Source organism: Amia ocellicauda, chromosome 20, assembly GCF_036373705.1.
Source record: "Amia ocellicauda isolate fAmiCal2 chromosome 20, fAmiCal2.hap1, whole genome shotgun sequence".
Lineage (NCBI taxonomy): Eukaryota > Metazoa > Chordata > Actinopteri > Amiiformes > Amiidae > Amia > Amia ocellicauda.
Window position 1 is genome coordinate 13,701,799 of NC_089869.1, and position 25,465 is coordinate 13,727,263.

The 25,465-nt window shown below is 39.9% G+C and overlaps 1 protein-coding gene across 1 annotated transcript; it reads left to right on the forward strand.

The window, feature by feature from the left end:
* Window positions 1-412: 412 nt before the first annotated feature.
* Window positions 413-24,701, forward strand: stox1 (storkhead box 1). Its single transcript, XM_066693481.1, has 4 exons — window positions 413-883; window positions 19,777-19,929; window positions 20,733-23,118; window positions 24,129-24,701. The coding sequence occupies exons 1-4, from the start codon at window positions 571-573 to the stop codon at window positions 24,280-24,282; spliced, it is 3,006 nt and encodes a 1,001-aa protein (XP_066549578.1). The 5' UTR covers window positions 413-570; the 3' UTR covers window positions 24,283-24,701.
* The last annotated feature ends 764 nt before the right edge of the window (window positions 24,702-25,465 follow it).

Consider the following 25,465-nt stretch of genomic DNA (forward strand, 5'->3'; position numbering starts at 1 on the left):
CAGCAGACTTTAACCCCCTTAATTAGTAAAGAGAGAAGCATCCGTTAAACGATTTTTTCTAAAGCCTTTATAACTTTGAACTGCCTTACTAATCGTGTCTTTTTCTCACATTAGAATAATTATCTAGAGTTGCATACATTAATAATACAATTTTATAACGGAGTGTGAGCAATCAACATGCATAAAGTGTATCTGTTATTATAGTTACGTTTGCATTGCATTTATTACATGTTAAAGGTCTGCATACCCTGCACTTACCAGCATCTTTGCGTGTGTCTGCACCTGTACAATACGCATGCTAATACTACAAGAACACGCCTATGGGCTCGACTGCAGTGTTTATTGGCTTGTCTTCAGTGGCTGGACGCTTTCCTCCGCCTCCGCCTACCGCTCGTTACCTTGGAGGCGAAAGGAAACTATTCAGACCCAGGCTGGCCTGCGGAGGCGCACAGTTTGCGCTGAAATGTGCGCAGTTGTGGGCTGAGTCGGGTCATTTCGATTATGTTTGCATAGATCGCACAATCTGCCGGGGTTCCTCAGCCAGCGGGCAGTCTTTCATGTGAGCACACCATGTCCCAGCAGCGGGCGGTGCAGCTCTCCGCGGCGGCCCTTGCCCTGGTGTTGTGCCGGGACGGAGAGGGGGGCAAATGCGACAGTCCCGCTCCCAGTGGCCAGGACCTTTTCGCGGATTTTAAAGCCCAGAATCTGCGCAGCTTCTGGAACAAGAGGCTGGTGAAAGCCGTGGCGGAGGTCTGTTTCCAGGGATGGATGGAGAACTGTGTCTTGCTGGTTCATGGGAATGCAAACCATTTGGAAGTGCTGAGGGAAACGTGGATGCGACGGGCACTGAGGTCTCCAAAGGGATTTACCATCCGGGCAGTGGGTAAGTCGCCAATACTCCTTTTGCAGGGCGAACATCTTTAAATCAAGGCTTGCGATATGGACATTTTAAATGTGACTGGCAATACTAGGGGTAGCCTGCCCTTATGAGAGAGAAGTACAGTTAAGTATACTTTTGTGGACTGTACTTGTGTTTCGACTCATACTTAAAGTGTACTGATCATTTTTATTTTTTCATATAATATATATATATATATATATATATATATATATATATATATATATATATATATATATGAAATTAACATTTTATTTATATACCAAGTCAATATGTGCGCATACTGACATCAATTAGTCTTTTTGTGAATGTTAAATATCTAGTCTTGTCGGAATGGATTAATACTTACCAATGTGAAAGATGCACACACTATTTGCACTTTATTGAATTGCTGTCTGGAGATAAGGACACCCTGCATGAGCACTGAATCTCATACACTCGTGCCAACCCTGTGGACTGTGGTCTGGTTCTTGTATCGCAGACGTCTGCAGTTCTGCGCGGATCTGCGCTGCTCCACCAATGGGGGCGGCGGATTTCTGCACATCTGCGCAAAGCTGCGCTATAGGAACGCAGCTCGTTGGCATGTGTGTGAATGTGAGACACGTCAGGGGTTCACGCTCACTCCACTGCCGTTACATTATCTACATATGGTCACTTTGTTTCACTTGATTCACAACATCTAATGCATACATTCAGATATTAAGGTAATCAACATTATATTCACCTTTTCGAGATTTGTGTATTATGATTTATATTGTAGATTTTATTTGTGCTTTTTTAAATGTATTTATTTATTTTACCAACCTCGCCTAAAAATAGATATGTTCAGTGACTGAATTGACGCACTGGTTTATCTAGGAAAGTCCTAAGACAAGCTTATGAAAGGTGAAGACGTTTTGATATTATTCAAGCATTAACGTGGCAATGAAAGCATTTGACTTCTGTGGGAAAAGGTGATCACATTTAAACACAAATGTATCGTTGTGAATTATAATATCATACAAACGTGATGCATACACTTAAATGAATCGCTGTACAGTATTTCTTTTGTAGTTAACTAGGCTAACTGTGCCTGGACGTTAGCGTACGGTTTTGCTTATTTTTCGGGGAATCCTCCTACTTAAAAGGCCCACACACAAGCATGGTAGTTTTAATTTCATAAACGTACAGCTAAATATACTTCCTTTCTACCCAAACAGCAGTTTCCTTGATGTTCGCGCATAATTGCTTCAGTAATGTATTGCCGAAGATTGTAAACAGTACAGTTATGTACTTAGGGAGGAATGCAGCTCCATAAGCCTTAGGAAACAAATGATTTCTTCTGATATGTCTCAAAATTTAAAATAACTGTGAGTGATCAAAAATAAAGTGAAATATATGGACAACAAGTTTTTTTAAATATATGATAAATTAAATACATCAACTATGAAATGAAGAGTACAAAACCTAAAGGGCACACTCATGTGAAGAATGCATTAAAGGCTTTGCGATGACTAACAGTTTTATAACCATTTTCATCTACTATCAGAAGATCAAACTCACTCCTCTTTGTGCTTTTAATAGGTTATAAAACAGGCCATATAACACCACCCAAACTTGCATGTTGAATGACAGATGTATGTGGTAGTCTGAGATTTAACAAACCTCCTTTGATCTTTTCTCAAGCCACCGACTTGCTGTTTGCACGTACATGAAAACCTAATATTTTTCATGAGATGGCAGATAAGAGATTACATAAGTATAGCTGAAAGGAATGTGATTCATTGTGTTTTACTGACTCAGATACTGTGGTTCAAGTTTTTATAAGTACACCCACTTTAGGCTGGTTATTAGACTCCTGTCGAACCCCAGCTTGTTAGGAGATGTTGTGCAGCGATGCCGGGCAGCCTTCCCTACAGTAGCCGTTTGAGGTGACCTGAAGTACCATGTCTTCAAGAATCAAGGCTCATGCTTCTGATCCCCTCTGTCTGGCTTGTTTTCCTTTGATCCAAAGTCAATTGTTCTCCAACTGCTAAAGAGAGACGTGGTTTTCCAAACCAGTTCATGCAAATGCCCCTGAATCAGTCAGTCTCCTTACTGACACTTGCACTGTCTGGCACAGATTCCACACCTCCTAGCACAGATTTTGTTGTAGTATGCATCCCTATAGTTCTCCTCACAGCCATTCACACCCCCAAGTTTAGATCATTTACTTGTGTGTGCTATGGTCAGAAGACACCATTATCAAATGAGAGCTCCTACAATAAGCAGGAAGTGTTCGAGGCAGGCTCATTTACATCCGCCTGGTCGGTGAGGAAACTCTCGCTGCAACTGCATGTATAAAAGAACTCGGGGGGGCTTTCAAGACCCTTGTTTGCAAAATGGCCAGTTCTTAAAGAAAGCACTGGTTTCATTGAATTTAATTGGTTTCAAAGCATTGAGGTGGCATTTCAAAACCCCATTATGGCTGTTTCACTAATGGACATCTTAGCATTTTTGTTTTGGCATAGAAGTCTATGAGAGGAAATGTATCAGTTAACAGGACTTCAGACACTGCTATTTCTCCATAGATTGACTTCATACAACTAGGCTGTCTACATATAATGGTATGGGAGCTACGAAATCAGTTTCTAGAGCATAGTGTTGCTATTTAAAGGTGTAGCAGATAAGTGGTTTGAAAAGTTGGAGCTGTACAAATGACAATATTCCATTAATAATTGTATATGATTGTGCCTCATGCTTATTGTAATGCATCCTATACGTACATCCGAATCTACCTTGTTAATACATGTCTGTTAGAATTGTGTTTGTTTTTGTTTTTATTACCTGTGTTGTTGATCACGCTGCGCTTTATGCAGTGGCTGTCATTTAGACCTCAAAGGTTACCTCAAAAATCAAAAGAAAATGCAATAAGTGGTCACAGTTGTTGTGTCGAATGTAATGTAGTTTAGTAAAACATGTAGGTGATGGGGATCACTTGTTGCCTTCAGAAGGATCTTAAAGAACACAATCCTGGTAACCTCAGACACTTACAGGGGCTTTGTACATGGGACACAGCTTACCTAGGATATAATTGTTGTAGTGGGTTGTGCTTTAGAAAGGCCTGGTGTCATGTGCTCACACCTCCCCCAGAGTTCGAAGTGCCGATGGATGGGCTGAGAACAGGGCCTTGAGACCAGGCAGTAAGTGTGAACAGAGTGAAACTGTGGATTGGGTTTAGTGTATTCATTTTACATCAGACATAAATCAAGAATTTACTTTTTTCTACACTGTAACTGAAGCCAAAAAAAAGATTACATCTCACATTAAACATTTTCTGAATGTCTAACGATTCCTAACATTCCCTTTCCCATTAAACAACCCTAAAAAAACCAACTAGACCGGCAAAGCTCAGGCATGCAGATAATTAAGGCATTTCCTATGTCCAATGGGAGGAAATATCATAGTGTTTGTCTTCTGTAAAGGATTAAAGGAATAAAGTACATGGCAGCAGTAAAAAAAAATCAAAATTATGAGACCATTCAGGCTCTAGGTGTGTTTTTGCAATCAAAAATAGTTTTCTTGTCTGCACTCCAGTTAGATTTTTTCAGTGGGTTGTTGAAAGGCACTTTGGGATTCTTACTTACAATGACAAATTATATATGAACATACATTTTATGAATAGCATGTGTAATAATTGTATTTAACACAACAGAATACTGCATTGAATATATGGCTTTCTTGCTGCAATAAAACTCAGTAGACGACTTGTAATTTGGTTTTGAAAAGCCCTTCATTGTAAGTGAAAGGTTGGTATTTATTACAGTGGGTGCTTGGAAACTCTTCTTGGATAAAGGATCTTGTTTTTGTTTTGTTTTGTTCTTACATCATACATAGTTTTACCCTTGTTACATTGCTAGGTGCACCATGATGAATTTTATACACGTATTTTGTGGGAGTAACGGAAAACTACAATTCTCCTAACCTCTGTGCAACACAAGCATAACAACTGCTGTTCTTTTGTGAAATAAATTAACCTGCCCTGACACATATTGTGCTTATTTTTTAGGGGGGGGATGAGGGATTTTTGGAACTAGTTGATTTAATTTACTTTGTCCTAAGACTCTTAAGAAAAATACATGCAATTAAATAAGGTTGCAGATAATGCATTGTAATGCAATCTATTTTATGCCTCAGTGATTTGCACAAATGAACGTGAGACCAGGCTAGTGTTTCATATACACATTAGAGAGGACCAGTTCATGGGTCACTGTTTGATTAATGAATAGTCAGTAGGAGGAGGAAATTCCTTCAGAACTTGAGTGTTGTGAGTTCTATTAATAAATTAGGAATAGTTATGTATCATTGTACCTCCCATAGTATCTTTATACACATCCACACACATAAATATAGATATTTGATTAAATGACTTGAGTCTCTTGGTAAGAAATGTTCCATTACCATTTACGATGTGTATTGTTTTTGTCAGATACTGTTAATTTCCAAGAGTCTTATATTGCGGTTTATTGTAGAGGCAGTAAATTAATTAGGTTTAGATTGGCATCTGTCTGAAAAAAACCTTTCTCTTTGGCCATTAATTAATCTTCGCTAGTCGTTGCCTATTGTGTGCTACTAACAATTTGAACTTCCCAGTGCTGTCCCTGGCTCCCATCTGGTTACCATACACAACTGTTTAATAAGGACACAGGAGTACCTGCTGGGTGGCCATTTCCCCCTGCTTTCACAAACAGAAGGTTAATCTCTGCTCAGGTTCAGAGGTCAAAGTTAAGATTCCTCCAAAGCCACCCTTTTTTTAAATATGACTGGCATGGAGCTGTAAAAGACCCTTATAGGTAGTAAACTCAAAGCACTGGATAAAAAAATAAACTTAGTTGGTAGCCATTTTTTTTTTTTAAGCAAACCATTGTTTTGAAGCTTTATGAGAAATATGATTTATTTCTTTTCTTAATGTAGGGTTTACATTCACGTTTCATTTGTCTCCATTGGTTTTTGGCCGAATGATTGAAAAGTGTGTGAGGCTTTAGGTGGCTGGATTATTAATATGCTTTTCTACATGTCTCCTGGCTTGTCCAGCTCGGGAGCCTTTGGCACGTGTTTGTTTTCTTTCATCCAGCTGGGGTCAGACTCTGTGTCAGGCCTGCCATTTGGTCCTGCTGTTTGTCAGGCCAAGGAGCAGTGCTGTGACAGGAGCACGTAAACCTAATGAGGGTGACAGCACAGTTGGGGGTGCTGGTCACTGCTTTCCTCCCCTGGCCAGACAACGCAATGGCAAGCTTTTATCCAGTATCCAGTTTATCTAGCATCGGATCCAGAGCCACTGTAACATGCAAGGAGATAACTGTGCTTTACAGCTTCCAGCATGCCGTGGAGTGCCGCACTTTCCTGGCTTGCTGCTCGTCAGTGTTTATTACCTGCTGTCATAGCCGCTGTGGAAATGTGCATTTTCTGTTAACATTTTTTTGCATTGTGAGGACAAATAGTTGAATTAATGCAATCTATATTTAATCAGGGTTAAAAGTAAGCATTTGACTGCAATAAATACGCACTGAAGTTTTTTCGGGCACAACTCTTTACTGGAAAGCATTATTCAAATTGACCTTTCAGTGATTTTACACTCGATTCTTTTTCTTTTGTGTGTCTGGAGTTCCCTGGGGACAAGTTTAAATAGCCTGAGTGACTCAGTCAGGAAACCCTCTCAAATCAATAGCCAGATGCATTTTGTGGAGCGGATAAAGGTGTCTTAAAACAATAATCAGCCTCATGAGTCCTTATTATGAAGTTGCTTGGCCATTACACCCTCCTACCATCCGTTTTCAGTGTGTCTTTGTGAGACTGAAAGTTTTAGGCATTAAGAGTTTTTCTTCAAGACTTTTTGTGTGTCTCTCTTTTGTAAGCATAAAAGATTTAAGATGTTTAGTGTGCTTCATCAAAGTAGACAGAAAATGTAGTATGATGATGGGGACCTGGCTTTTAAACCTGCTTTAGTAGTCCCCCATTTACTAGTCTGTTCCAGACCTAGGGCCAGATTAAATCAAAACTTTGACCTAACCGCTAATAGAAAACTACAAAATTGTCCACAGTTGCGGCTTCATTTTCAGTAAGATGCCACTTTCTTATAATCATAAATATTACCGCTACTATGTACAGATTTTTAGTTTCCTATTAGCGGATGGGTCAAAGTTTTGATTTAAGCCAACCCCTAGTCAACATACAGAACTGCTTTTATAAACATTAACTCCTCCTACACTGTCCTTAGTCTCAGTCAGAGGGAGATTTTGTCCCAAGCATTACATTCAACTAATAATTAACCTGATGTAGTTGAAGATCATAACTACGGTGATGAGAAAGTGGCAGTTTAGCAAAATAAGACAGCCTTCAGTGATCATTACTTGTTAAAAGCATCACGCCCCATGGATGTGCAGTTAAACCTGAGAGCACCACTAATAACCTCTTCCTGATGTAGGCCCAACCAATAGCAGCAACATCTTTGAAAGACAGATGACTGTTCTGTATGTTAAGGGTTTTTCAGACAAAGGAATTAGCAGAGGGGTTTTGTCTCTTGAGCTAACGAACACACCCAGCTTTACCTGAATTACTGCTCATTCAGTTGATCACCTTGCTTATTTAAAGACATACTGAGTTTATTTATCTTATGTGCGTGTGAAACGATGAGATGGTAAACATACAAATGCTGTGGTAAAGATTTGAGTAAAAAAAAAAGTTGCATTAAAAAAAAAAGTAAAATAAAGTATATTTACATATTTGTGAGTGAATGTTGGCAGTTAAGGATGAGACTTCAACCTGTCATTGAAGTGATTGGTTCCCTCTGCCTGGTCAGTGAAATCTGAAGACTCATTCACTTCTACTCCTCCTGCATTATTAAATAACTCCAGACCCATTGCCAGATGTTAAAACATTTATGTTTAGTGGCAGCATGTTGTAATTGGCTATCCTGTCTCCTTGCAGATAGCAATTACCTGTGTTGGGTCATTTGTAACGTTTATTCTAATTCCAGGGATATTTATTTTATTTTACTTGGTCTGAAAAAAAGAACCACATAGTGTGGTAATTTTGTGGGATATTTCTTCTGGATTTTTATGTGAAGGAAACCAATAAACATTGTACCACCACTCAACCTGCATCCCCGTTCATTCCTCGGCATCGTTTGGGTTCTGCTGTTTCCAGATGTCTCCTCTTTACTGAGTGGTTTGATGTGCTGCTCCTGCTACTGATGGAGAATACTTCCCTCATGCTGGGAGGATAATATAAGAAGCAGACCAGTGAACAAAGGTCATTGGTTTTCATGGGGGTCATCACTGGCAGTTTCATATAAAAACAAAGGAAGTCCAGGTGTAGCACATATGCACACATCGCACATCTTTTCAGAACCCCAGAGCTGTTACATACAAAATAAGGCTGTATTGTTCGGCATGAAATTGTACCTTGCGCGTTTTGTTTGTAAAATAATGCATCTGAAAGGGCTGATTGTTGCTGAGGTGTTTGTTAGTGTGCCTTTATGAATTCCATTGATCAGCCTCTACTATTTCTCTTGGTTTTCTTTTCAGTGTCTGTTTTTTAAGGCTCTTTTTATTAGAGTAACCTTGTAACAGGGTATAGTGTTTGATTACAATTAGGCCTATTCTTTAAAACTTGCTTGTTATCAAATGAATTCTCCTCACTTTATGCTCATGTTTTTGTCTGTGCTTCCCTGCAAGCTATGAGAGAGTGGAGTTGTAAAGTACTACAGTTAGCACTTAATGTTTATAGGTGTATGACAAACTATTGCGTATCCAAAAATAGAGACTGCTCAATTCATATAAACCAGGTACACTGACTGGAGGTGACTCATAGCCATTACTGTAGTTCTCTTCAAATGTGTTTGAAATTGTTATATCTTGTATCCTACTATTTAATGATAACTGTATCATATGAGATCATCAGGGTATTTCAAAATGTATTTTTTTACAATTACAAACATCTTCTGCTGGCTCAGTTTTGGAAATTTGAGTTGTCCGTAATGAATATAACACCAGACGTAACCTGTATTGCTGTATGACTTTCTAGGACAGTATTGTTTGACAGGTGAGTGCCTATTTGACACAGCTGCTCTTTGGTGTTTTCGTGCCAGCCATTTAAACCAAGTATAGGTATATGAATTTTTTAATGTACTTGATGGATGTAATTTGATTAGAGCACAAAAAATGACTACTGTCCAGAGCAATTAGGCATTTTGTAATTTTAGCGTGGATGTCCAGCTTTTTCATGGAATCACTCTTCATTACTTTGTTTATTTATTTAACGTTCATCAGAATAATGCTCCAGATGTTGACATGCATTACTGAAGTGTAGTGAGCTATACCTTCTTCCAGCTCTTTGACCTTCAGTTTGCATGGTTCAGGGTTTTGCTTTGAAAGTTACGATTTTTGAGTGAAACAGGTAATCCAAGCTGCATCCGCTTTCTGTTAAGAGCTGTGTTTTGAGAAGTAACTGTATACCCACCGTGTTTAGTGATGGCTTGATGCAATACCTTTTGGGCATTTTCTTTTGTTTTTTTTGAGAAAGCTTGAACCTTTAAACTGTTATTTTTCTTAAAGGTTAAACAGTCCTGTCAAGACATGACAGGGTGCTTGAGTGATGAGCTGGGTCTTATTCCTGGTTTCTCCCTTTCCTGTGAGTGCTGTGAATATCAATCTTTATACATCAGCACAAGTCTTCTCTGTGGTTTTGCTAAATTGAATTTTGCCTTGTGACTGCATTTATCTAAAAAACAGCCATTGAGATGAAACCGAAAACCAAAAACCTGAAGACGGATTTCTTATTTTTCTGTCTTTAAAAAAGGCAAACTCTCTTAGATTTGTTTTGCTTTCTTTAAAAGCTGCTTGAAAAAAAATATTTGAAAAGGTCTGTTCACCAACAGAAATGTAGTGAAGTTAGCCGATCACCACAATCCTTATTGAATGCAGTGACTGCTGTACACTTAGATTCACAAATGAAAGGAAAAAAACTCAATTAGATGCAGTTCAGATGGAGTAAGAGGAAATAGGTTTCATCTGTCCAAAATTATAGCCACAGACACTGTACTAGTACTGTACAAATGTAGTAAACATCAAGGCAGTGGGAAAGACAGTGACTGGTAAATACCCTCTCAGTTTCCAGCTTATTTTTAAACATGTGTTGAGAGTCAAAAGCTGATAGAAAATAATTGATATTCTAAAGAAATAATCACCAGGCACTTCAAAACACTTCCAATCAAATAAACAGTATATGTCTCGGACTGAATCCATACCCAATTCCAAGATTCTTTGCAGAAAATAATTTCTAGAATTTAAAATTTAAAAATAGAAATTGGTTAAAAAAAAATATATAAATATAAATATATATATATATATATATGAAAGGTCAGTGGTGGTTTAAACATGAAATCTGATTGCAATACATCAGAAGTCGGTTGTGAACCATTTCTTTAAAATACTATGCTGGCTAAGATTGAAATGTTTAAACCAGTGAAAGCAATAACAGAGCAACTTGTTAAAAATCTAAAACCGGAACTGAGCTGTATTTTCTTCTACTCGCCTATTGAAAAAACTTGATGTAGCTGCAGCAATTAGATCAAATTGCTCAGTAATTGTGGTTTATTTTCACTAGTGGGCACAGCAGTTTTGATTTTCAAACACCTCTGAACTGTGGCTTAACAACAATGAACACGAGTTCGCTCTTTCAGCAAGTCTTTGTCACTTCTGGTGGGCCGTGTAAGATGGAGCAAACTGCATGGCCATGTGTGGGCACACGTGTGAAACTGCGGCAATTTCCTCATATTTTGTGTTTGAGATAAGACCTTAATCAAAACATCATGAAGTCATACAGTACTTCACTTTGGTTTCCTCCCATTTTACTGGTTAAACTCCAATGCATTAGGAGTGTAAACATAATGATCCTGCTAAAATATTTAAACAGCCTCTTTAGGGAAGGGTCAGTCTAATCAGAGTATTGAAAGGTGGAGTAATTATTTAGAAATCAGAAAGTGTACATATAAGTGCTGTTAGCCTCTGACTGAAATTGCTGCCATTGCATACATGCTTTGTGATTAGCTCTGGGATTTATATAAATGTCTACACAGTTGCTTGGTGCTATACGTGTTTGCATTATGCCAACTGGCTTATTCATTGGTTTGAAATTAGGTAACACGTTATATGTATATACATTTGATTGTGTGTGTCTGTATATATAATCTCAAATTATATAACTGCTGTATGAACAGATAGAGTAGTCAAATAGTTTCTGTAGTCCCTTCTGATGTAGTGTAGTTTTACCACCTTCATATTAACATTCCCTGTCTCCCCCTTCTTTAGCCTCGGTTCATCTCCTTGGAAGCCAGGGCCTGGGGAATGCTGGGCTGCTGGCTGTAGCACTGGGCTGGGGAGAGTGCCCTTGTCTTGGGGCTTTATGGCTGTTTTTACTGCACTGCCCACATCTGTCTCCCCTTCTGTAGGCTTGGAAGTCGTGCCCCCATAAAACGTATTTATGTGAGGACGTCTGGGAAGGAAAAAGCTTGGCAAATGCTTATGACAATTTAGGAGTCTCATTAGTCATCTGTAGTAGTGAGGATACTCTCGCTAAAAGGCTGTGAATGTTTTTTAAACTTGTTTGTGAGCGTGGAATTGCTTTAATGCAATAACAGAGTAATTTTTTGTTGAATATAAACCCAGCTGCTTTGCAGGACAGAATACTAAAAGCATGCAATATTCTTGAGGTTCAAAAGATGCTTTTCACATTGGGATTATTTGACATTGTGGTTATTAATTCAATGTTGTTAAATAACTTTGATACATTTGTTTTCAAATGGTTACAGTGTTTGAGGTAAAGTAACTTATCACACCTTCCAGCTACCATTTTTTTAATGTATCTTTTGTGGGTCATGTGACTGATAAGCTGGTAAACAGATAAACGGTTGGTGTCTTGAGACATTGCCCAGTGTATTATTGATACAGTCAGTTGGCTTTACTGAATCTGATAGCTCAGAGTGAGAGAGCTGTATACATTCTCAGGGTCAAGACCTTTTTAAGGTGGTAGAGTTGGTCAGTGATTTGATTTTTAAAACCCTAATAGTACAACCTGTCCCAAACAGTGGTAATGTGTAAATAATGCAGCTTCCTGTATCCATTAATTCACATGCAGGAATTTAACATCTGACACGATTTCCAGATGCTTTCAATCATCTAGGGCAGGAGTTATCTGTCCATGGCGGTGTCATATCCCTGTAGGAGGCTCCCATAATAATATTATTAATAACAACAACAACAAAAAAAGCGGTCTAGAGTTGGAATGTGATGTATGTGCTGTGGGAGGGATGAATCTTATGAGAACAAGCTGTTCAGGTACATGTGAATGTCAGTTTAGACACCAGTAAGGAGAATGTTAATGCTCAATACTTGGCCTGTGCTAAGTGCTGCTTCAGTCGGATTACAGCGGCAAGCTCACTCATTCTCAGCAGGCTGTGAATTCTCCAGGTCGGGCTTGGGATGTCACAGTTTGAAAGCAGCCACTTGTTTGACAAAGACATGGAGATCACAGGCAATCAGTCTCTTATGACAGATATTTCTAAAATGTTCTAATTGGCCATTCAAAATACAGAGAAATTTGCTTTAATTACAATCTGCTTTACAAGAATTTCCTATAATCATGATTATGGTTTTATGAAAAAAATGAAGGTTTCAGATTTGACAAGACCAGTCCTCAAAGTCCACTGAACCAAGTTTGAATAAAATAGAAATGTCCTTTCATGAGGAGATTTCAGAGTGAAAAGCTCAGTTGTATTGCAATGATTGTCAACATCAGAACAGTTCTGTTACTCCATCCTTAATAACGACTTATGAAATGGGGTGCGTGCCAGTGGAGTTTGCTGTATTACTTTGTGAATCAGGCATTGCAACGTGAAGGCTGTGCACTGCCACGCTTTGCAGGCTGTGTTGGGTTTTCAGCATGGCTCTTGTATCAGGCAGTTTCCCACAGTGTCTCTCAATGATGAGCCCCAGCAAGGTGATCTCAGCTTTCACATCCCTAGATAATATCTTTGTCAGAGCAGCAAACCTAACCCATGTAAGCACCGACAAATGCACAGATGCTCTTAGAAAATAAAGATCACCACAGCCTTAAAGAGCACTGCATTTTGAAATGGCAAATGCCAGGCTGTGGCAGGACGTGTATTGTAGTGAAGGCGCTCCAATTACAACTTTTTATCTCTTGTCGTTCTTTACTCTGCTGTGTTTGCTTTGCTTAAGCCCAGATTGTTTTTACATGGGGATTGCATGGGTCGTTTGCTCAAAAAGGGGAGACTTGTGGAGGTGTTATGGATCGTTTGTTTTTATAGACCTGGGGAAGACGGAAGACAGAAGGGTTGTGTACAGCAGGCACACCTCAATCCACCTCCTGCACTTTATTTATTTCTACCCACTTTCCTCTCTTATAAAAGCTATTTTTTCTGAAATCAAGGAGGGGGCGGAAACCTTGGCATTTTCAAGAGGTTTTGCTGTGCGATGTTTTTAGCCTTTTGATACTGATTGTTATAGTGGTGTTTGTTTATGGAGGTCTTGCATTAGAAATCAATCAATTTCAGTTTTATAGAGCAGTTATTTCAATTTATTACATTATAATATTATGTCTTAACTTTGTTAGCTCATTGTACTAGAGTGTGTGCTTATTGTATTTTGTACTGATTGTATTACTTCGCTTTGTAATGTCTTGAAATGTTTCTTATGTAAAGTCGACCTGGATATGGGTGTCTGCTAATAACTAAATACATACATAAACAAATAAATAAATAATAATCATAGGCTGTATTAAAAGTACAACTGGAGAGAAATCTATAAAGAAAAAGCAATAATCCTTTGTGTACATGAACTAAAGTTTTGGCATTATTGTCCTCTCTTTTCAAAAACATCCAATACAACCATTTCTCTTCAAATGTAAGTAGAGTAAGAATGAGGCACTTATGATTTTAAAATAAATACAAATAATGACAGTTGCTTTTTGGAAAGACCTTGTCTTTGGATCTGATTATATTAAGGACAAAGTAGGAGCTTCTCTATCAGTAACAGGCCGAGAGCTTCAGAGTGACAACACGAGAAGGCCTGTATCCCGAGTGTACCATATACGAACTAATGTGGCTACATTGTTCCATCTGTGAAATTCTGTGTATTTCGCTTTGCAGTTGCAGTACTTATTATTAATTTTCTTCCCAATAAGTTTCAACAAGCCAGTATTATATGTTTACAGGTCAGAAGGACAAACAGTGGCCAGTAATGCAATCAAGTCCTTTCATTTGGTTCATATGACTCTAATAGGATAGCAGATCACAGCTGTGTATACAGGTGGTATATTTATGCTTTTGCAAAACTGCTTTAGTTACGACCGCTTCTTCACAGTCACAGGCAAATTCACCAAGAGTGCAAATCTAAGAAGCATGATTTTAATAAACATAAGTACAGCTACACAATGAAACATAATGCTGCGTTTAACTGAGAAATACCTGAAGTGACAGAAATATCATTTAAGAAAAACTTTTAGTTTACAGTGATGATTTTTTTTTTTTTTTTTTAAACCTGGTCTGTACTGTGATTACCCACATTGAAAAATATAGAATTTAGGCAAAGTCAAGTCTCTTATGCAGTCATATGAAAAGAGGTAATGATCCAAAGAAAAATGTTTAAATGAACCAAAATGTCCAAAATGTCACATTCCACAAATTGTTTTTCCTCTAATGTATTTGCATCTCTCTTTTTAAAACTGTGCTAATAACACATTGGTTAAACCCTTTAGTGAATTACCCTTTTATACTTTTAAGTGCTAATCCTTCTAAAAGAGCCTTTTTGTCTTCCTGGGCTCCTGACACCAATGGCTTATGTAAAGTGTCTGTCACTTTCTCTTGTGTCAACTACTGTTTGTGGCCTTGATAATTCCTGCAGAGCCTTACCTGGAATTCTCGTTTCAAAGGAGTGTGTATTTATCCTCTGTGGCTGTAAACTATGTTTCCTCCTCAGAGATGGCATCAACAATGGAAATTAAGAGTATGTTAGAATTTTAGATGCCAAACGTGCTTTTGAAGGATGGAAGTTAAAATGGCCATTCTAAATATGGGGGTGAACTTAACATGGGCATGGTAAAGTTGTAAATCAAATGCGATAGGAGATGAGATCAGTATTCATGAGTTCAGTGTCAGTGCCATGTTATCACTGTCAGCATTCCTCCAACACGACTGCTATTGTTGTTCCCTGTTCCCCTTGGAAAAGGATCAGTGCCCTGCTTTTGGAATACTATTCTGTAACCATGGCACCAGTTGGGTGTCCATGACATACGTGACAAAAGCCAGTATGCCCATTGTTCTGTGATCTGGTTACAGTGTGCTAGGCCTTACTCTGCAATAAATTAGCTTCAGACTTCCTCAGATGTTAGTCATGCAATTTGTGGGCACATTCAAAAGCTGCCACTCTTCTTTATTTATAAACCATGTTCTTTTCACATCTAAGAAGCCAAAAATGTAAAAAATCCCATTGAGATGCAATGTTCAAATCAGTCAGTAACGTTTTTTAATATTTTAAGATCAGGATGTTACACAGAGGGCGGCACGATGGCGCGTTGGTTAGTCCTGGCTCGGGGTGCCTGTCTGTGTGGAGTTTGCATGTTCTCCCAGTGTCCGTGTGGGTTTTCTCTGGGCACTCCGGTTTCCTCCCACCGTCCAAAGACATGCAGCTTAGGTTAATTGGCCACGCTGAATTGCCCTGTGTGTGTGTGTGTGTGTGTGTGTGTGTGTTGCCCAACAATGGCCTGGTGTTCCGTCCTGGGTGTATTCCTGCCTTGCGCCCTATGCCTGCTGGGATTGGCTCTGGCTTCCCCGCAACCCTCACCAGGATAAGCGGTTTCGAAAATGAATGGATGGATTTTACATAGGTCCTCATTCTTAGTTATATATATTCGATTAAAAAATAATAACCACAATTAACTATCACTTAATTTGTGTTTTCACAAAGGATGTTCTTCCCCTGGGATAGCCAATGTTCTCATAAGAGAGGCACTTGTTTCCAAATCCTGCTTCAATATCTGGGGACAATAGCCCTACAAAAGGAAGACAACTTTCTGTCTCCTTCTCTTACTGAGCAGGGCTCAGAGCCCTGCCTCATCCTGGGTCAGACAAAGGCCTTATTCTCTGAGTCGTGCTTTGACCTGCCTCCCCTGTCTGTCTCCTGACCTGGATTTACTAACCCCCCCCCCCCCACCCCTTTCACCCTGAGAGAGCAGGGTGACCAGAGCTGACTTGCAAACAAAACTGAACCTGCCCCCTCCACAGTGTCCAACATGGAGGTCACTGGGAGAGAGTCAGACCAGCCAGACAGACCTTCCTTCCTTCCTTCTCTGTCTCTAGACTTAAAATGGGATATCCGTATTACCACAGCATAGAAGTGCTGATACCTCTTCCTTTTGGACAATGTCATTTTTTAACCTTGTACATTTTGGCATCTCTGTTTAGAGCCTGTTTTATAGCCAGTGACTCCTCCGGCTCCCCTCATTACTGTTTTGTCAGTATGTCGTACCTGAGGTTCTGGTGGGGAGATGTCTATGAAGTGGGATGTTCTCTGAGAGGCTTCCCTCAGAGTCAAGGTCAATCAAAGCAGATGCTGTTGAATAAGTACACTGTTGAAGAGAACAGACAGGCCCGACCCTGGAAAAATTGTTTGGCTGCTCCCCAGACATATGCACAGTTCCACTCCTCATCACAGTGGAAGTTGTTAGAAATCAGGCTATGGAAATCATCAGGTGTTCTTCCTGAATTCAGGGATTTCAAGGAGCTTAGATTTTGTTAAACAACAAAGGACACTCTCAGCTTAAGGTCTTAATTAGCTGAGCTTAAAGATCTCAGGTCTAACTGCATAGTGAGTACACCCCATTACACCACCCCATTTAACATATCTATCTAGCCTTCCAAGGCCTTTTAAGAGAATCTTGTCTTTGGTATCACATTTCAAAAACTTAACTTTGAACAAGTTCTCTCAATTCCTATTCCTTATTGTAGGCCACGGTTTTGATATGTGTTTTTCTGCGTGTTATGATTGTACTTTTTTTAAAATAATTTCACTTTTTTGTAAAACCATATTTAAACCTGCTCAGTTTTTTCTTGAAGTTAAAATTTGAAGTTTTCTTTGGCACCATTTGAAAGATGTCGCATTATACATTCATCATAAAAACAAATGTATTTTGTGACAGGGAATCATTAATGGATACTGTTTCTTACTATTGCAGAGATGGCTTTTCATTAATTGAACTTTTAGAAATGTACGATTTCTTAATTCCAAAAGTAGTACCTTTTTTTTTTTTTTTTTTTAAGCAGAGTAGTCCCTTTCACCAAATACATTTCTCCTTGTCTGAGATTTGCAGACAAGGTCTGAGCTTTAAAAAAAAATAGCACTGATTAAGGAAGTGCCAGCTGTTTTGAGGCCTGGTTTGTTTATCATGTTTGAGTCCCTTACACACAGATGGTGCAGGAACCAGGGAACGGTTATGTGTCGGCATATGAAATAGTTTTTCAGTTGTTTTCCATGAATCAGACTTCTGTTATCCTTTTTTCCTTCCTTTTTTACAAAAAGGAAAAAAGGATGATTGAACAGGTCTGAGAGCCACAGGAGACTGGTTCAAGGTCTTATCTCTGGATTAGACTTCTTTTTGATTAAGGGTTTATTTTCTTAAACCATGACTTAAGTGTTTCAGCAAGAGAGCCTGTGTGCTTTCAGATTAATTGAGGGAAATGTAAGCAATCGCTGGTGTTTTCCTTAGCATTCATTTTCATATGGGAAGCACATGGAGGAGTACTAGTAGTATTTCACTTCCACAGAGCCACTTTAGCCCCCAGCGTGGTCCTACAGCTGGAGTAATTCTGCCTTTCATTCATGCACACCAGTCGTCTCTTAGATACTGCCTTTGTTTGGGTCTCTCAAGCTGAACCTACTGCAGTTAAAGCGCTTAAAAAAGGAGTTGTAAAACTAGCGAAATGAGTTTGGTGACATTCTGTGGAGCGTAGTAAGATGAACAGCGATTCTTGCTCGTATTGTTTGCCGTGTGCAAACAAGCGATATTTTGAAGGTTGGCTGAGCTCTTAAGGTGGGCCCCTTGGCAGCCCTTAATGACTAGATGCTAAGCTAGAAGCCTTCACCGGCTTACCAAAGTCATTAAAGATTTACTTTCTCAGTCACTCAGTCTTAGGACACGACATTAGGTAGACATTAGCTTCAGGCTATTAACGTTTAATTTAGCATCATGAAGTACAGAAAAAATGCCATCCAGGTTGTTTTTTTCTCCCCCTCTTTGTAAGGCCCTGCAGAGCAAATTAAGTTACAAGCTTAAACAGCAAGGTGTGTAACATTTCTGTGCTCCAGGATAGCGAAGGTTGCCTTTTCATGAAATATCTACTGCTTTTAAATGTCGTTAATCTGTCCTTAGGCCTACCACCATTCAAGGTTTGCCACCCAATGACGCTGCGATGTACTTCTGTGTTGACTATTGGGCATCCTGTTTGGAAACGGCCTTCTTGTTTTGTTTTCTGTGAGGCTGTGCATTTTGGTCCATCCACCCAAGCAAGGCCTCATTGCCAATGAAACATGACATCCCAGTCTGCTTTTCCCCGGAGAACTCGGCTCCCTAATGAGATTGCTATAAACATACACAGAGCTAGAGTGTTTGACCGGTTACTGAAGAGGAAACCAGGAAAAAAAAAAAGAAGTACAAGTGATATCCAAAACCTGGCAGCTGTAGGTCAAGATGCTGTACATATAAAAAGAGATCAAATGTGTATTACCTTTGTAACTGTGTAACTCGGCCCAGATGGAAAGAAAACGGAGGCCCTTGTAATCCAAAACTGAGCCTTGGAGTGACACATAGTTGTTTTCCTTTTAGACTTCCTCCATTGTTTACCTTCCAGTGACTGCTCCGAATGGCCCTTGTGGCTTTACATACTGACAGTCCGTATATTGTTTTTGGTCATACTGGTAAAAGCTATAAGAGGTAACATGATGATATTGCCCTATAGAGAACAATACATGAAGCTTCCAAAATGTACCTTCTCTCCAAAGCAATGTCAATCAAATCAAAATATTTACAGTGACATATTTTATTTCATTGTAATATTATTTATTTAAAATATATTTTATTATGTTATGCATTAGCTTGTGGTATGTGGATTCTTAATGTATTCCAGTCACTGAACTTATGCTTTACTTGGCTTCATGCCTGACATGTATCATGCTTCTGTATTTGTATTTGTTGCAGGTTTCTTATTTGAGGAGAATGTTTCTATTGCTTCTTTAAATAACTTGTAGCAACCAGTTCATAGCGTAGCCCAGCAAAAATAAACAAAACGGAATAGCAGGATAAGTAGGTTTAGCAATCTTGAACTGCTGTTTATGTTCATGGTGTAAACCCGCATATTCACGGTCTGCTTGTGTGTTACATTAACCAAAGCTTTGGGATACCGTATTTGCTTTAATCAAAACCAGGGTATATGTACATAACAAAACTATGTATAATACAACTGTAAACGAATCTGATTTGTTTTAGGAGCATAAAAAGTAAATAAAGCCATGAAACTGACTAATTCAAAAATTTTAATAAGGTTAACATTTGCCATTAAAGTTATTCCTTTTTTCACTACTATGCTTGCCATTTGACTTAAAATGCTGCTTTTAATGCAGTTGAACCTCACATTGTTTACTGTAATTTATGTTCAGCTTCTCTTGAAAGATATTCAGTTTCAGCCCAGTTAAGATACAAATATTACATTAAAATAATTGCAGACACACATGTATGAGTAAACCCTTATGTTGTTTGTCAATTTGTCTCCTTGTGTCTTTGCCTTGCAGGCGATGTGTCTCCAATGCAGATGTCCCCCATCACCCAGTCGCAGTTCATTCCTCTCTCCGAGGTGCTGTGCTCAGTCATATCGGACATGAACACCGCTCACATCGTCGTCAATCAAGAGGCCTTGATTAGTCACATGACAAAAGCTCATCCAGGTACTGAATGTCCCCATTAGAGGGCTGCATAACAAGCAATTTCTTCATTGACACACAACTTCACATTTGGCTGAGATCATTCTTACAATAACCTGGTAGAGGTCAAGACACTAGTGAGAAAGTCCATCAGTGAAGAGACATGTGAAAATCTTAATTAGGTGGAACTTAATAGATAATTAAGAGTTTAGAGAATTATTCTTTTAATTGTTTACTTTTGAGTCTTTCTTTAAAAAAAGGCTACCTAAAAAACACGTTCTCTGAGAATAATTTAAAGTAATATTATACTATTACATGTTATAAATATATTTTGAGGAAGATATCCCACTGTGTAGTTCTATGTACTACACATCTTGTAAATTAAAGTTTCCTTTTGTCCTCTATTTAAATATTAAAGAACTGTACTGGAAATCTGTACATCTGGGAGCCTCTTAGACCCCCACCATCATGGTAGTCTGAGGGTTTAGCAGTCTTAGACTAATTAAGTGATTAATTGTGGCCCACTTTTAGCACTAAAACATTAATCTTCTCCTTGAATGGCCATCTGAATGGCCTCTTTAGTTAACTCCAACTATTAGGTAACCTCAAAATCTATTGAGATCCCTTATGACTACAAAATTAATTGTTAAATCTTCTCTGTGATCATGATCATTTTATTTTATTTTAGCTCTCCTGTATTATAAATGCATCTGAACTTGTAAAGCACTTTACAACTGTTTAACACAGCTGTTTAACATGACCTTTTTAAAGTTTATTTTAAAGGAATTTTGGTATTTATCAATTAATCATCACACTTCCTGTTTCAGGTATGACCATTCCTACCCAAGACATCCTCTACAATGCGCTGGGTGCCTTGATTAAGGAGAGAAAGATTTATCACACTGGAGAGGGATATTTCATTGTCACCCCACAGACATACTTCATCACAAACAGCCTGATGAAAGACGAGCAAAGGTGGATCACGGCTGAAAATGACCCTCCCTCCCCTCCTCCCATCACCTATCTGGTGAGCACTGAAAGCTGTGTCGAGACGACCACTGAAGCTGCTCCCACTGTAGCCCACTGCAAATCCTGCCGCTGTTTCACTCAGCAGCCAGCTCAATCTGTGCAGGACCAGCAGTCTGTCAGCGAGTACACTGGAAAAAGTCTGAAGTGGCCCAAAGAAACCAAGCCATCTGTTCAGCACCAGTCTACCTCCACGGCAGCTGACTACCAGCCCAGCGAGATGAGCAAGTCGACCACCAGCCGGAAAGACAAGGAGAAAGCCAGCAGAAAATTTGGCCTCAGCCTATTCAGGCGCAACACGGCCAAAAAGGAAAAACCCAAGAAGGAATACGCCACCTACTCGGGTCAGTTTCCCCCAGAGGAGTGGCCCGTCCGAGACGAGGATGACCTGAACAATCTGCCCCGGGACCTGGAGCACGCCATCATCAAGCGCATCAACCCAGAGCTCACCGTGGATAACCTGGTGCGGCACACAGTCATGATGAAGAAGCTGGAGGAACACGGTATCAACAAGGGCATCTCCACCGAGATACTGGCCTCCAAACACCGGCTCCACTCCAAAGGAAACGGCCGGAGATCTGCTTCCAAAACGGCACGGCAGAAGAAAAAGGGACACTCCTCCAGAGAAAAGCAAAGGGTCCGGAACAAGGCCTCAATGTGCCTCGCTGAGCTCGAGGGAGCGCAGGAGGCTGCCGTGACAGAAAAAGTGCCTTCTCGTCTAAGACCCGAAATAGCCGTTGATGAGTTGGAGGACCAAGCGCGTGAGGATTTTGTCAATGTGGATTCCAAAAATTTATACAAGAAGCGGATAGATAATCCATTTCAAGGGAAGGGGGCGAAAGATGCTGCACTGGGGACAGGCCTGAGAGCTCAGAAGAAGCGTGAAGCAAAGGAGCACAGGGCAGAGCGAAAGGAGCGCGCTGCCCACTGGTCCAAGTCCTGGGATTCCTCCAGGACAAAAGCGACTGGCAGTGAAGCTATACAAGCCATCGATGACCGGCCCTGCAAAAGCATTAAGGGGAAAAGTTTAAATTACGATGCAAGTCTGGACACCAGACCTCAGAAAGAGTGTTTGGATGATTATGGCTCAAGTTACCCAGAAAGCAGCACCTTGAGGATAGAGGACAAATGGAAACATGTGAAGGAAGGGAAATCCAGAAGCGGAAGTGTATATGACGACTGTGAAACAGACACAAGGTACGCGTTTTTGCAGGATGGGTATGTGGGCGACAGTTTGAACACAAAGCATCACTCCAGGCAGGCCGAGGCAGCAGCTGAACAGCTTGGCTGTGCGTTACCGCCCCAGGTCACATACCACTGTGACACCGCTGCGGTGCTGCCTTCATGGTCCAGGCCCAACAACCAGCATCAGCTCTCGCTTTCACTCAGACAGCTCAGCAGTACAGGTGACAGGACCCAGAAGCCAGATCACTTACCATCACACCCACAGATTAACAGTACGAAAAGTGAACTCTTGCCAAAAGATAATGGCCTGCCGCCAGATTTGGGTCAGATGGACAGTGAGGGATTCACAGATGATGACCAGGCTTTCTATCAGCAGGCAGTTGAAGATGACGATGCCTGCAGTTCATTGTACCTGAATGAGGACTCTGATCTGGACAGCAGGGAAGCGTCTCAGTCGGGCACCGTGCATTACCAACAGCCTTTCTCTAGAGAGGACCTGTGGAGCAGCACTGTGGTGGAGGAAGGCTCAGCCAGCGTTCAGCAGGAGCACGGTGCAGTATTTGGGTCTCTCTGTCATCAGGACGATTCAAGGTGGCACGAGTCTGGGACCCAGCAGACGTCCAACACACATATTACCCAAACCGAGAACGGGTGTAGGCAGAGATCTCCGTTCCTGTACGAGCACCGCGAAGAGGCGAATCATACAGTGGAGCCACAAGAAGCGGTGGACTGCAGCATTTTTGACTACTGCCACACTAGTGAGGCTGACTCGGACACTGAGACTTTGCACAAGTCTGCTGATGAAGGGGAAGGCCAGTCCTCCCACTGGAACCATGAGCAGCATGCTGAGGAAAGCCTCCGAAAACAGTTTGAGCAAAAATTAGAGCTTCGCAGTACTCCTCACAATACAGTGTCTAGTCAGAATGCCCCGGGAGGACCGATTCCTGGTGAAAAGGTGGAAAATCACAGCATTACAGGAGACAGTGGAATAGATTCCCCTAGGTAAGATGTTTAATATGGTGCAACCATCTAGTTAAATTGACAGCTGGTTTATCACTCTGTTATGTTAACTGCCTGCATGTTAGAACCAAATTGTGAGGCTAGACTCTCCAAGAAAAAGCCTGCAAGCATTGGGAACTATTATAGCCTATTCAAGCTACACATATTGTTGTACAAGTGGGGTGTTATTTCATGCATCTGAAGCTGCTGTATTGAAATAAGCTGCTATTTTAAATAATACAGACTTTCAGAAATACAACTATTCTGACACAAGATGCCCAATTCCTGGATTATTCACTTGTTGCATTTGTACAATACTATAATCTCCTCCGCTTTATACTCTTAATAACACAAATATACAAGGCCATGCAAGTTGGGGAGCAATAGGTTCTTAAAACTTAAAAGATGATTGCAGTGCATAATGACTGTTTATAGAGGATTTCTGTCCTAAGTGGTTTGCTGAGGAATCGGGAAAGTAATAAATGAATAGCTGTCAGTTGAGTATTTATATTGTGATTTATAAACCTCACCTAGCTGCCCAGTGGGGTAGGCAACAAATGGTATGACATGTGTAGCCCTCTATAATTGCCCCCACCCCCTTTCACCTTTTGATTGTCATCCTAACCCTCGATTTCTGTTTAAGTTATCCCACATGTCTGTACTGTGGCCTATATTACTAATTGAACTCTATTGCAAATCATAAGTGGAAGAATCAAAACCGGAAAGATCTGGATTAATTGTGAAATGCAAAAGGCTGAGATTTTGTCACATCCTCCCAGAGCTGAAGTTATTCACAATGTAAAATAAAACGCACACAAAACACATGCTTTGTTGTCCTGATGTTAATGCACAGTAATTTATATAAAGCTGTAATCAGGTTTGTATTTAGTTGGCTATCATGCATTTGGTCCTCATTAATTAAATGGCTATATTGGTGGATAAAAGGATTTGGGACAGGAAACTAAAAAGGGTATGTCTATGAAACCAATATGTCTGTTTTTATTTCTCCCCAGGACTCGTGTGAGTCTCGCTTCCAATAACTCTGTGATCCTGGAAGGACTGAAGCGAAGGAGTTTTCTCCAGAATTTGGAGAAGCTGCACTCCAAGAGCAATGCGATTCGCCCCCAGAGCTCTCTGCTGCAGCTGACGCCGGTGATGAACGTGTGATCGCCCCCGCGGGCGCAGTCTCCCCCGCTTCACAATGCACTGCTCTGCTCAGTGGACAGACAGACATTTTTGTACACATGTAAATAATTTCTTATATGTAAATAACTTCCATATATAAAGTATACCCCAGGCTTTAGACCTGAATATCTGCTTTACCCAAATTAGTGAAACAGGCATAATTGGAGATTTGGGCTATGAAGTACTTTGTTGTCAGAGATCTCATGCATTTCATTTAAATAAATTGTCCGTGTTGGTATTATTCATGGACTGTGTTTTTTATACCTCTGATTTGTTTAAAAAATGCTCTAAATACTTCATGATGAATTCATTTAATACCTTATCATGAGACTACATTTCTAAACCTTTGGCATTGTTAACATTTTTGTAAAATGGCGATGAATAAAAGTAAATGGACTTTACATATTTTTGACATGTTTATTCAATGGGGCAGTTGGTGGTGGCTGGTACATTGCATGTGTACAATAGGATCACTCCTAAAAGATTAATGACCTTATATACATTTTCTACTTCATCTCGGGGAAACTCTGAAGTTCGCAGAGCATTTATAATTGTGCAGAGGCCACATGGATCCTATAAGGAAGGTTTTATCTCTCCACAAAATAAACCTCCATGTAAATGTGTGCACAAACCTTCATATTGACAAAGACAATATTTCTTAGATTAACATTTTTTTATTTCCTTAATGAGATTATAATTTACAGAGTTTAAATTTACCTACCCTTTGCAAAGTTTTTAGTCCCTCAAAATCTTTAGCTTCCTCCAAAAAATATGCTTTTATTTTTTTGTATTAAACTTGTTTAATCCTCCGGTCGTGCTGTCTGATTACAGGATGTTTTGTTCATTCTTTTGATCCACAGTTGGAAAACAACCTGATGAACTGCATTTCTTCCCCTGTGTGTCGGTGTAAACAAGGTCACTGTCTCGCTGTGCTACGGTCCTGTGCCATAGTGCAACCCTGATACCCAGAGGAACAGAGTCTGATAAGAACCAGTTTTCTCCAGCAATTTGGGCTTGATACATCGTACAAACCCCCTTTATATTAAACATTACGTATGCTTTAATTCTCCCCGGTTTGACTATATACGGGTCTTCCTGAGCAGTTGTCAGGCAGAAACCGAACTTATGCTCATCACGGGACAGACATGTGGGCCTGTTATCTTTC